The 14,232-nt window shown below is 43.1% G+C and overlaps 1 protein-coding gene across 3 annotated transcripts in view; it reads right to left on the bottom strand.

Annotated features, from left to right (window-relative positions):
* Positions 1–14,232, bottom strand: part of ZFYVE1 (zinc finger FYVE-type containing 1) — a 96,740-nt gene that overhangs the window by 27,983 nt on the left and 54,525 nt on the right. For all 3 annotated transcript variants that reach the window (XM_085869880.1, XM_085869881.1, XM_085869882.1), the window contains exon 6: positions 2,738–2,846. In XM_085869880.1, the coding sequence (XP_085726006.1) occupies positions 2,738–2,846 (109 nt within the window). The remainder of the gene's footprint in view (positions 1–2,737; positions 2,847–14,232) is intronic.

The raw sequence follows: 14,232 nt of genomic DNA, 5'->3' as shown, positions 1-14,232 counted from the left end.
AGGTTGGAGGCAGGGGTAAGGGGGTTTGGGGGGTTGGGAGGGAATGAGGGAGGTTGTGCTTAAAGAAAACATCTTGGTTTACAAGTAGATAACTGGTTTTTAAATTTTGTGGTGCCAAATAGTGATAAACAATGATAATAGTTTCGGTTGTCCTGGCCATTTTCATCTTTTGGCATTCAAGTTGACTGCGTGATCATTCAATTTCTTTTGACATTCAATTACCTTTGAAATTGAATGATCCCTGATGTGATCATTCAAATATCTAAAATGGTTGTTCAATTTCATTAAACCTGTAGTCACTTTAAAAGGAACATGAACTGCATTCATTTTCACTCCAGTCAGCAGCTGTTGGTATTTGGGCATTCAAATCATGAATCTGCATTGGAATTCACAATATGCGCTTTCAAATTCTGACCTAAGCTGCATACGTGTCATTTGCATGTGTAGACCTATGACACTAACAATCATACTCTTTACAAGAATGTCTTCTGAGATCTGTAAAATGTTGAGAGAGACATTACATATCTATATTTGTATGTGCTCAGATTCACAAATATCAATGACAGCCCATGGTCACTTTAGAAAGGTTTCTGATGAAGACAAGGATAGGCTCATTGATGCCTTCAAAAACAAGGAGCTGGACTATATAGAATTGGCCAACAATCTCGGCATAAGAAATGTGCCCTCCCTTTGGCAACCTAACGTGAAGATAGATGATGACATGCCGCATTGTCTGCAGCATCTCCAAGATGTCAATCCCCTTCTGACTGACTCGCATGAAGGAAAACCTGCAATCTGCTCTGCCAAACAAGCCCCATGTATCTGTGAACACCATTGCCAGAAGCCTTGATGGTATGCGCTTCTGACTCTCGAACTGACCGAAGACATACCTGATGCGCGAAAAACACCTCATGTGCTTGACCAGAATGTCCAGTATATGCTTTTCATTGATGAAATTGGATACAATGCCTGGACATGGCGATCATTTGGAATAGCCCCTTGTGGATTTTTTTAATGTTGTATACAGAGTTGAGGCTCATAGAAGAGCTAGGAAGAGTATACTGAATGAGTCAGGGTGCAACAAGACAAAAGGAACAGCAAAGTAAGGGGGTAAACACCAACAGTAGAGTTGAAGGCCAGGACAGAGGGAGGTGGACAAACAATGGGTGTTGGGGGTGGGGGGGGGAGCAGGAGAGGATGCATGGGCTGGACAAGATAGATACAGAAGTAAACTCTCAGAAGGGAAAAGTGTTATTTTGGAAGGAGGAGGGATTGGGGTGGGGTTCAACGAGGGCAGAAAAGATCATGGTTTTGGATTGGAGACTATCTAAGATGGTGGTGAACAGCAGTCTTGAAAACCTGGAGGGAAGAATGATATTGAAGAGGTAGTTGGTTTCACAGGTGTGGGGAGTGGGGGGGGGGATAAACAACAAATGAGTGGAGGTGAGCAGTAATCCTGGTTTTAGGTAGTTTCACCAGAAGGGGGTTGATGGTGAACCTTTTCTGTCCTACAGAAACCTAGGGGGTGCGGGAACAAAGCATGGATAGAGCAGAGGGTGCAAGCCCAGAAAGGGGTCAGTAGAGACAGAGACCACTAACCTGTCTGCGATGGTGAAGTGATAGGCCCATAGACTCAGCTTCATCATGGGAGATTCTGATAATTTTAAAGGCGTCAAGCTGACAAAGATGTGAAGCAGGGGAGCCAGCCTCGATGGGAGAGCAGTACTCCATCAATATGCGGATGAAGGCCTTATAAGTGGATAGGAGTACAGTTGTACCAAGGAAGGAACTTGAATGACAGGATACTCAGTCGGAGGCTGGCTTTGGAAGCCAACTTTGAGATGAGGTTTGCCCAAGAAAGATCATGGCTGAGAGTGAGACCCAGGAGTTTGAATGACTAAACTTCCTCAAGAGAATTGTGAAGAAAGTAAATATGAACATTTGCCAGATGGTCCTTTCGGAGAAAAATAGTGAGAGCGTAATATTTGTCAGGATTGAAAGACATATTCCAGAGTAACAAAGTGGGCATCATTGTCATAGCCTTGAATTTGGCTATGTAACACGAGGACCCAGTCACAAAATGTCATAGTCATAGCCTTGCAAATGCATTTGTGCAGATTTTGATTTCAATAACCCTCTCCTATAATTTCTGAGAAGTGTTGAAGTGAACAATTTTCAAATTTTAAGCAACATTTCTAATTTAAATGAATATTCATGATTATGCAAATGAGCTAATGAACATAACTACATTGGGTATTAAAGGGAAAATGTACATTCCCTATTTTGGCACCAATTTTATTATTCTACCTTTAAAATTTTGTGACATATGCTCGTTTCACTGATCGAGGTGCAATGGTTCAATTTTCGATTTATTGGCAAGGAAACAATACCAATGAAAAATTTGGTACCCATTAACAATTGTCCTGGGGGTGGGGGGGTCCATGGTGGCTACACTTGCCCCCGCCGAAGTAGAAAGAGGAGGGAAACACACCGACAGCAAGATTGAGGTACAAAATAGAGGGAGAATTGGATAAATAGGGGATGTGGGGAAGAAAGAGGGGGAGGGGAAGATACGTTGGGTAGACTTATTACCTACAGTCATCAGTATTATTACCTACAGTAGGCACAAAAATGGGCACGTACCCATTTTGAGTCACCATGAGAGTGAGAGCTTTCCACTAACACACGTGACTGTATCATTCCCAAAAAGGGGGATCCCATTTTAAATGCAACTCACCTTGCATGTGAGTACTCTGTTGTCATACTGATGAGTGTATTTACAGCGATGATCTGTGGAGTGTGGAACACCATCTTTGCCATGGTTCATGCTGTCACGGCAGCGAGCTCTAAACGAAATGATCATGCAGTACACCATTGCATTTGCAACTTCACATTCTGTATTTTACCAAAGAAAGAGACCCTGACACAGCATCCTTTGCTTTACAGCACTCATATTGTTTGCTATTCCAAAGGTCGATGTTAAAGTGCAAACACAGAATGCACAAGAAAAAGCAAATCTTGTTAACTGGTGAGTTGGTAGCCTGCTAGTTTTGAGGTAATCATCATTGGGAAAACAGTGAAAACAAATACGCGCGCACGCACACATCTCAGAAAGAAGGTGGAAGGGAGGGGTCGGTGGTATGTGATGCAGAATAAGCTGTTTGGAATTAATTGCAGATGTCACAAGAGCTGGACCTGTACATGTAGAAAAAAAAGTTGCCAAGGAAGGAAAAAGAGAGAATCCAAAGTAAGATAAGCCCAACCCCCCAAAAATATACAAATCTATATCTATTGTAGCTATATAAAAAGGAAAAACAGATCCGTCCATCCGTGAAGCCGTGCGACTACACAGTAGAATCTGGATAATAAGTGTATACGCATATTTTTAGATTTAGTAGAACACATATACGCTTATTTTCCAGATGTGCTTATATTCCAAAAGCCTGACGTATACATTTATTTTCCATATGTGCTTATACATATTCAAAAATCCATGACGTGCTTATTATGGGAAATGTTCTTCAGATTGGCTGCATAGACACCAGTTTTCACGTCATTGAAATTTTATTTGTCCATACCTCGGAAACAAATACTAAATACACTTTCAGTCCTCGAGCATGTTGTTCGTCTTTCGGCTGCTCCCGTTAGGGGTCGCCACAGCGGATCATCCGTTATGATCCACATTATGATTTGGCACAGGTTTTACGCCGGATGCCCTTCCTGACACAACCCTGGTCGCCTCTTACGACACAGGGATAAGGATTGGGTTTCGCCACGATTCCGGGTTGCCCTACACCCTCTCATAGCGTGGCCCAGCGAAGAGCTCTCGTCCTCAACCGATCCTCCAACCCAAGCCTCCGAGTAGCCGGATTACAGGTGCACACCACTACGTCCGGTATTTTCAGTCCTCGAGCATATATATGTTTAAACTCCACAATAAGTTTGTTTTCCATGTCTGGGAAAAAGGCCCGTCTTCCGCTCCCTATCTTCTTTGAACCTTTCGCACTGAGCAATTATTTCCACATTCTTCACCATTCGCATCTAAGTCCTCATAGCTTCCATGCACTTCCATGATCCTCCGGCACAGTAATTAGCAGGAGACAATGCGCCGACTCTCAAGGTGGGATCGCTCAGCGGAGCATCCCCTAAAGCATACTGGGTAGCACGGTCAGCCGACCACGCAAGGCATCGCAAGGCGGTCAGTCCTCATCTCCTCTCCTTCCTTCTGATTATCACGTCTTCATTGTGTGTGTGTGTGTGTGTGTGTGTGTGTGTGTGTGTGTGTGTGTGTGTGTGTGTGTGTGTGTGTGTGTGTGTGCGTTGGAGCCTGTCCTAGCTTAAGTTATGAGTGTAGAAGATATAACAGGACAAGTCTGCTCTATGTGCTTTTGTAAGTTGCTTGCCTTTTTGTCGCACCCCACGATTTCTTTGATATCCCTGCTGTACACAACAATAAACTCCATCCACTGTGCCACATACCTTTCCCCACCTGTGTTAATAAATGCTTGTATAGAAATTTTCCCAGCTCGTTTTTGTCTTTTCCCTCATTGATCCAGCATGACTCATATCCTCGCCGAGCCGGGACGTTACCTCCCAACGATCCGTTCTTCTAGCCAGTACGTTCCTTGGCAGTTACATTCAGCTGCATCTGATCTGGTAAGGTGCCAGGTTTGGAGAAGGCGTACCGAGGGCGTGTCCCCCGGTAATTAGGTCACGTGACAATTTTAGGTAACCGGTTAACATTAGACGGAGGACCCCATGTCACGTGGTTGAGTTATTGGCGTTCATGGTCAATTCGCGACCCGCAGTGTCACGGAGTTATCACTGTGCGATGGCCTGCGATTCCGGAGAGTCGGGTGGGAACCCGAGGTAGCCTTCCCCCCCTCGTGGTCTTCTCACCCCAACTCCGGGTCCGCAACAATGTCTATCATCTGTGTTTATATGTATGTTTGTATGTATATGTATATGTTTGAATGTGTGTGGATGTGTGTATTGTTATGTCTTGCTTCCTTTTTGTGCAGCAATTGGTCTTTATTTTGATCTTAATTACGCAGTTTGAATGTCAGTTGCACCGACTCCACGTCTGTCGATTAATTTCGTATTATTGGTATGCACCTTTTAAACCTTTCGACCCTTAAGACTGACTGCTAAGATCCCCTTAGACCTTTGAAGATCCTTAAGACATTTACATCCTTAAGACCACTTACACCCCTCTATACCTTTCGACTCCTTGAGACCCGATAGATCAGTGATCTTCACCTTATTTTTATGGTTGGGCCACTATTGCTGATAAAACATCAGTGTGAGAGCTGCCACCACTTGCAGGACTCCATAATGACTGCTCTTCGGCCCCGCCTCCACATACTCTTCTTTGTTGTGGTTAACTATGCTGCAAGCATAATTGTTTATATACTGAAACCATATCCTGATGTCGTTATTTTACTTTTATGCTACACATTGCAATACGCATTTGAAACCATTAGGTCAATTTGATAGCATTTATGGCGGATTATGATGGGGTGTTTTCACATTTGTGTATTAATTGGCTGCACGTCAAGGGCCACACTTTAGGCCACCAGAGGCCACCAGTGGCTCATGGGCTGTGCATTGAAGAACAGGGCTATAGATCCTTGAAAACCTTTAGGCCCTTAAAGCCCCTGAACACCATCCAGACCTTTAAGACCCTTTCACCCTTTCGGTCCCTTGACTCCCTTTAGACCACTTAGATCTTAACACCAATTGGACCCCTTACACCCTTCAGACATGTTAAGGCCCAGTCACACCTTGACGTTTGAGTCAGCTTATGCCGATTTTTGGAAAATTTGTCTAAAACGCTGGTACACGTCGAATACGTTATGGGTAAGTTTTGATAACATTGAGAGCATGCTGAAAAACACTGCCATACGTCGTTGTACGGTGGCTTTAAAGGTTGTACTTTTCGGTTGTTCTCCAATTTTCCATGCTTGAAATTTTAAGACTTATGCCAGCGTATGACTCACACGTTCCGCATAATGCTGGCCATAAGTTGTAGGCACGTCACGCGATTGTTGACACGTCGACACACATTACTTGTGAGTTACTCATAAGTCGAAACACGTCGAGGTAATGTTTAGCTACCCAAAACTTATTTCTAACCTACGAGTTACGTGTTGTACTCACGTTACGCGATCGGCGACACACATCGACACACGTTACTTGTAAGGTGCTCATAAGTCGAAACACATCAAGGTAATGGTTAGCGTCAGTGTTCCAGACTCCCTGGTTTTTTTTTTTAAGTTTTTTTTTCTTCCTTCCTTCGGTATGATGGTGATTTTGACACTTCGATTTCTAGTGCGGTTATAATATAATATAATTAATAGGCTGCCGCTCAACGATTTAAATCATAACCGCACTGTACACTGAACACCGTCATACCGAAGAAAAAAAAAACCGGGAGTCTGGAACACTGACGCTAACCATTACCTTGACGCGTTTCGACTTATGAGCACCTTTCAAGTAACGTGTGTCGACGTGTGTCAACGATCGCATATCGTGCGTACAACTTATTCCCATCGCATACGGAGCGTGTGTCATACGGCAAGTACGTCGTAAAATTTTCAACATGTTTAAAATTACAAGACGTACTCCATTTAATACGACGTATGATAGCGTACTTTAGCGTTCTATTCACGCATACCAAACTTACCCATACCGTATTCGACGTGCGCCAGCGTTTTAGACGCATTTTTCAGAGGTCGGCATATGCTGGCAAGATCGCCAAGGTGTGACTGCGATGTTGACACTTCCATTTCTACGGCGGTTATGAGTTGAATCGTTGTGCGGCAGCCTTTTCATAACCTACGCCACGTCATCGTCGGCGATGCGTGCAGCGTGCTATGCATAAGTTAGACTATCGTTGGGCATAGATTGTGAAGGCCGACAAGAGGTTCAGCATTCGTTGGTATAAGTTATCTATAACACAACGAAACGGTCTGTGTCCGTTACTAATATGTTATGCATAAGACCAAGTCGTTATGAATACGTCCGAATCTTAAAAAAAAAACATCAAAAGTTCAACGTAAGCCAGCGTTTTACATACATTTTAATACGTTGCCATTGCTGGCTAAAACGCCAAGGTGTGACTGGGCCTTTAGACAGCTTGGACCCTTGACCATCTAGAGCAGGGATTCTTAACCTGGGGTCCTGGGGGTTCGTGGAGCATCCACGGAAAATGAAATATCTCATATTATAATTGAAAGTATCTCCCAAAAAACATAATTTATAATCACACATATTCGTTGCACAAACACATTGGTATCTGTGGTGTATTTCATTGGTTACTTTGTTACCGTCAAGACAATGCAAGCCTGTCTTCACGGCTCCCCGCCAAATGGCATTACCGATAATGACATAGCTGCATCATGAGTCAGTTTGAGTGACCGCTTGGTTACCGGCCAGAGACAATTATATCTAGCCTACTCCGTGTATGGCATTCTTGTTGATTCAAATCACGAATACGTATAACCTGCAAGTAAAGCCAATTAAGTCATAAAGCGTGGCACACAGACAGCAAGATAGATTTCAGCCCTGGGCAGCTCTCAGTTGGCAGGCAGCCTGCAGGAAAATTCAAACATGAATAGCAATAAAACACTTTGTTTTGTTAATTTGATGTTCTAAAAGGTGCTATTGATATTATGTGCCTAAATTTATTCCGTGTCTCATAAATGTTGCCAAAATTTACCAATAGTTGCAATTGCAATTATATATTCACCTCTGACCAAATATTTAAGCCAGATGTCATATATCCTACTGTATAAATCTGTATAAGCTGACATTTTCAATGTATGTAAGAAGTGTAACTTCATTACGGCTGTTTAACCAGTTTGTAGCAATCAAAAATTCGAACTAAATTTTCACTTCAGATCCTTTAAGACAGATTGAACACGTAAAATATAATCAAATAAGTAGGATCTGACAATGAAAGGTTTGGTTGTGAAAAGCTTTTGATGTCGTGCACGGCTGCAGTGACTTCGCCGACGATCCGCTACATTGGCTGAGCTCGACGTCATAATTTAGCGACAGGATTTCAGCCTTCTCGCTGCCCGTGCGCCATGCTCATGAGACGATTTTGGCAATATTATATATATCTCATCTCTATGAGTTACAAAACTCAGTTCCAATTCATCTCAGCAGCAAAGAAAGGTATCATTAGAATAAATTATGCTCTCAATTAAATAATAATAATAAAAAATACATATCTCAAAATATATAATGTGGGGGTCCATGGGTAGGTAATACTTGGAGATTTGGGGGTTCGTACGTTCAAAAAAAGTTAAGAACCACCGATCTAGAGCTTTAGACCACTTAGACCTTTTTCACATGCTTGAGAGATCAGACCCTTTCGACCAGCAGTTCCAAAACCCATGGTCATGACCCAAATAAGGGTCACAAGGGTGTTTCTAAGGATCGTGGGACGGTCTCAAAAAAGAAATATTACAGTGTTAAAAATGGATCACCTCACTGGCACAATATGAAGGATTCCTATTAAATTGTTATTTAAATTAACATTTTTCATTAAATTTTGTTGCCAAAATTTCTTTTGTATTCTGGATCATTCAAGACCAGAGAGAAAGGAAGAGCAGAATTTGGAAACTGAAAGATTCGGTAGCGGAGTACCAGGACAGGGTCAGGGACAAGATGACCAACGCTGGCACGAAGGACCTCTGGAAGACCTTGAAGGGGGTACTGGTGGAAGAAGCAGCAGAGGTGTGTGGAAGAACATCTGGGAAAGGCAGACAAGAGAAGGAAACTTGGTGATGGTCAGACGAAGTTCATAACAGTTCAGAACAGTTCAGAACGAAGGTGACGAAGTCAGACATGTGTTCAATGTGAATGTCAGTGAAGAAGTCGGAAAATATATTCCCGGATTTCAAGAGGAACTTGGAGAACTCCAGGAAAATCAAGTGCAGAAGAAATGCTTTGAAAACCTCCCGTATTCAAAATTTTTGACCCAACTTAAGGATAAGCCCATTTTGACTTGAGAGGCTGAAAGAGCTTTTCTGCATTTTCCAACAATATATCTCTGTGAACAAGGATTTTCAGGTCTTGTTGCAATTAAGACTAAAGCAAGAAGCCGCGTGGATCCTCAGCATGACTTGCGTTGTGCTCTGTCCATCAATATAAAACCAAACTTTGAGAAACTTACCCACAAAATGAAGCAGCATCATGGCTGCCACTGACAAAATCTTTGATTGTGTTATGAAGTATCATTTTCATGTAAATTTGATTTTCATTTAGTTCAATAAAAAAATTCTTTGAAATTTATGTGTTGGTAATTAATTCAATACAAGATATTCTTACGGATTAGTAAATCCTATATAAATCCCATATGATTGGAAATGTTAAATTTTGTGTTAAAGACATGATTCTGATAATTCGGGGACAAAAGGCAACTCAACCTTCGGTGAATTAATTGAGGTGTAAAGTGGGACAAAGGCTTCGTGCACAGATATCAGTATGCATCATGGGCAGTGACATTGAGACAGGTGGTCAACAGAGCTGCGAAGATGACCGGTGTTGAGGCTGAATGCTTTGGTCAACAGGGGCATTACATTGTGTGAATGAAGTGGGTGAAAGTTTTGTTATGAAAACCACGCTCTCCACCGATGGTTAAGCTGTGGTCAATCTTTGGAGCCAGAGTGTCACCTTGCTGTAAGATTGACCTTGCGAGTTTGCCATAAAAAGGTGAGGCGAGGAGTGCTCGGCAGAAGGCAAGGAGAAAAAAAAAGAGAAATATTGAAGCAGTTGTGATTTGGTGGTGATCTTGGAGGTGACCCTGAGATCCAGCTCTCGCAGCGTACGGAGTTTTGGAATGGCGGAATGCTGGCCACAGTGGGTGACAGGCAGCTACGGTCCCATGAGCTTTTGCACCGAACACATGGTGATCACTGACCTGGTGTACGGTTACACTCCTGCTGGCTGATCGGTTGTGTTTATGGAGATCTCAACACAGCATGCGCCAAGGTCGTGCCTCCCTCCACCTCGTGCCTTCTTGCGGTTCGGCTAGAGACGTGGTGTTATCCATACTGCATGAGCATTCCTGCGGGGCTCGCACGCTCTACACTCATAGCTGGCGGCTAATCGGCAAAGCTCGTTTCTGCACGACCATACACAATCATATTTGTTTCATATACATGGTAAAAGGTTCACAGATCTGCATGCTTGTTTGACATGGCAAGAGGTTTAATTGCACGTTCGGACACTGCAAGAACGTTGGTTCACGGCACGAATCCTGGTAAAAGGGGGTGTATTCACACGTGAATGTAAAGTTGTCAAGAGTAATTGCCTTTGTAAAGAGTTGAAGTATTTGAAACTGCATTGAAATTTGTGTGTGTGTAACTTCGATTTGATGAAGCATTGACCATAACTTGTATTCTTCTGCATGGAAGTTTATAGTTACTGAATTGTAACTGCACTCTTACTGATAGATAGTAGCGCATATTAACAAGTGGGATTGAAATAAATTGCATTCTTAAAATTCCTTTTGTTGCATGTCGCTGGTTCACCTGCTTGGATTGAAAAGTTTAAAGTGATCGTTTATATTGTCTGCCGTGCTCCCCTTTGGAACACTCAAGGAACACTCGTTTCGAGGTTGTGAAGGCGGCATGTAACAATATGAATAAACACAACATATCAAAATGATTGGTCAGAAACACTGCATGTACCAGTGTTGGGGTCACCAGGCCTGGACAAGATTGGATTCAGGGTCGCCACTAAAACACTGCCTTAGACCCCAACTACTATTGGAACGTACCCTTTAGATCTTTAGACCGCCATCTAGACATGGGTTGCCCAACATACAGCCCAGGGGCCAGAGTCCGGCCCACCAACCTGCATATAATTTTTTTTCTTCTATTTTTCTTTACTCACTCTTCCACAAGATTCGATGATGTATATTAAAAAAAAAAATTTAAGTCCAAAAACTAAATAAAAATCCAAGTCAAAGACGTGGTTTCTAAAACGCAGACAGTAAGGCAGGTACAACGAGGGCGGGACATAACATCAGTGATATGATGTACAGTCCTTTTATTTAGGTATTGGGTCATTGCACGTGTCATTTTCTTGGCTATATAACACTGAACAACAAATTTCAAAAAATTTTTTTTACTGGAGATGTGTAAAGTGATTAAGACTAATTTGGGTACGCTGATTTCAAAAATCATAACCGTTTTGCTGTATCACGTCAGGATTTTCAGGAACAGAAATATTCCCATTGCCTAGAAGTCAGGATTTCAATGAAATTTACATATGTCTTTAACATGTCTATTTCGTACAATTGTTGTTAACTTGTGTTATATTTCTTTCTTTCAGATAAAGATGAGTAGGCGTTCCTGTACCAATCATCCTGACAACTTCTGTTATGTCTGTGGTCGGTATACCAAAAAAGATCAACAGCGAAGTATATCTACAGCAGTGAAAATGAAGGCCGCCTACTTTCACTACTTCGGGTGTAAGGTGGGGGACCAAGAACAGAGCTGGGCATCACACATCTGCTGCACAAGCTGTCACACAACCTTGACTCAGTGGTTGGTGGGCAAGCGCGCGAGCATGCCATTTGCGGTGCCCATGATATGGCGTGAGCCGCAGAATCATCATGATGATTGTTATTTCTGCTGCACAAGCATCGCCGGCTTCAACAAGAAGAATAAAGGTCACATCAAGTACGCTGACTGCATCTCTGCTCGTAAACCTGTGCCTCATGATGATGAGAACCCCGTTCCAACACCTCCAGCTGATCAGAACATAGCTGTAAGCAGTGGTGAAGAGGATGGTGATGATGAACCTTTGAACCCGACACTCAAGAATCACACCTTCTGAACCAGGGAGACTTAAATGATCTTGTAAGAGATCTCTCGCTGTCAAAGGCGAAGGCAGAGCTGCTTGGATCAAGGCTGCAGCAGTGGAATCTACTTGAACCTAACACCAAGATATCCTTGTTCAGAGCACGTCACAGAGACATGGCTGAGTTCTTTGAGATGGAAGACACGATGACATTCTGCAGTGACATCAACGGTCTGTTGAAAGAACTTGGGTGTGATCACGATCCTGCAGACTGGCGCCTCTTCATCGACTCGGGGAAGAACAGCTTGAAGGCTGTTTTGCTCCACAATGGCAACGAGAAACCATCAGTCCCACTGGCTCACGCGTTCGGCATGACAGAGACCTATGAGACTATGCGGCAGCTGCTTGATTCCATCAAGTACAATGACTTCAACTGGCACATCTGCGGAGACTTGAAAGTGGTGGCGCTGTTGTTAGGGCTGCAGTCAGGCTACACGAAATACATGTACTTCCTTTGTCTCTGGGATAGCAGAGACGACAAGAATCACTGGACGAAGAAAGATTGGGAAGAGTGAAAAGAGCATGTACCTGGTCGACACAACGTGAAGCATGTCGCCCTTGTCGACCCAGCCAAGGTTTTCTTTCCACCACTCCACATAAAGCTCGGCTTGATGAAAAGTTTTGTACGGGCAATGGATCTGAATGGGCGTGGGTTTTTAGTTCCTCCTCAAGGAAAAGTTTGGCAACACCTTGTCGGAGGCCAAGATCAAGGCTGGTGTCTTTGTTGGACCGCAAATCCGACAGATTATGAAGGACGAAACTTTTCCGACAACTCTAAACCCCAAAGAGCTGGCAGCGTGGAGGAGCTTCAAAGCTGTGACGGACAACTTCTTGGGGAACGAGCGCGCGGACAACTATGAAGAAATAGTGCAGCAGCTGCTGGAGTCCTTCAGGAAACTTGGCTCCAGGATGTCCCTGAAAATCCATTTCCTACAGCAGCACCTGAACTTCTTCCCTGACAACTTGGGAGCAGTCTCGGACGAGCACGGCGAGCGATTCCACCAAGAGATTTCACTCATGGAGACGCGTTACCAAGGGCGGCACAACCCGAACATGATGGGCGATTTCTGCTGGTTCCTGCATCGTGAAACTGACACAGAGCAGCACAAACGCAAAGCCAAATGCCTAAAGCATTTTTAATTACATTCTCGTGGAGTTTTTCTGTAATTTCTATAATTTTGAAGTATTCATGATGAAATAAATGAATAAATGAATTTTTGTAAATTTCATTGAAATCCTGACTTCTAGGCAATGGGAATATTTCTGTTACTGAAAATCCTGACGTGATACAGCAAAACGGTTATGATTTTTGAAATCAGCGTACCCAAATTAGTCTAAATCACTTTACAGATCTCCAGTAAAAAATTTTTGTTGTTCAGTGTAATCGACCTTGCTGGTCACGCAGCACATGAAGGATGCACCTACTGAAAAAACCACCGCAGCTCGTGAACGAACAACCAGAGCTCATGAAGGAACTACCACCGCTCGTGAAGGTTCGTTCCTTGTTCTCTCCCCTTTTGTAGCTGCCATTGACACTCCATAGCTGTGGTCACCCATAATGCTTATCAAAACAAAGATGGCGGCTCACACAATTACAAGCAAGAAAAGGAGAATTGACACTGAATGTCGAGTTTTCAAAGGCTCTTGGACCGACAATTTTTTTTGGTATCAAACACAACGGAGACATATTGTGTCTGAGATGTCAAGAGAAGATCGTGGTTTTCAAGGAAAACAATATCAAGTGGCACTATTCTACGAAACACGAAAGCAAATTTGTTAGTCTCTCAGGTCAGGTGAGAATCGATCTCCCAAAACAAAACGTTATCGGGCAACAAACAAGATCAGTTTTTTGATAGCGAAAGCAATGGCCAAGAGAGGGAAGCACATTTTCTGATGGGGAATTTGTGAAAGACTGCTTGGAAAAATTTACATCTGTGGTATGTCCCAACTAAAAGTCAATGGTAGAGAAGATCAACCTTTCACATTAGACCATCACTATAAGAGAAGATGACCTTGCTTGAACATTCAAAATTCTCTGATCAAAAGAGTTGATGGCTTTCAATTTTACAAATAACAATTCCTTTCCCCTTTTTTTATTCAAGTCCTCAACTGCTCCAAACCCTAAGTACTCAACCCCCTCCCAACCGCAAGTCATCAATCCACCCCCCTCCCAACATCTCAACCTCCCTTTTCCAACTCCATGCACCCCCACCCACAACTCTGTCCCCCCCTCCCCATTTCTTCCCATTCTTAACAACATTACACAAAGATACACAGGGAACTTGGGTGCATGAGAAGGCTATTCAGCCTATCATGCCTGCATTGTTCCTGTCCCTGTTTGTTAAGAACAAT

Source organism: Eptatretus burgeri, chromosome 2, assembly GCF_056783735.1.
Source record: "Eptatretus burgeri isolate ZD-2024b chromosome 2, Ebu_testis_v1, whole genome shotgun sequence".
Classification (NCBI taxonomy): Eukaryota; Metazoa; Chordata; class Myxini; order Myxiniformes; family Myxinidae; genus Eptatretus; species Eptatretus burgeri.
Note: the sequence above shows the minus strand (reverse complement) of the source record. Positions and strands in the feature narration are given on the sequence as shown.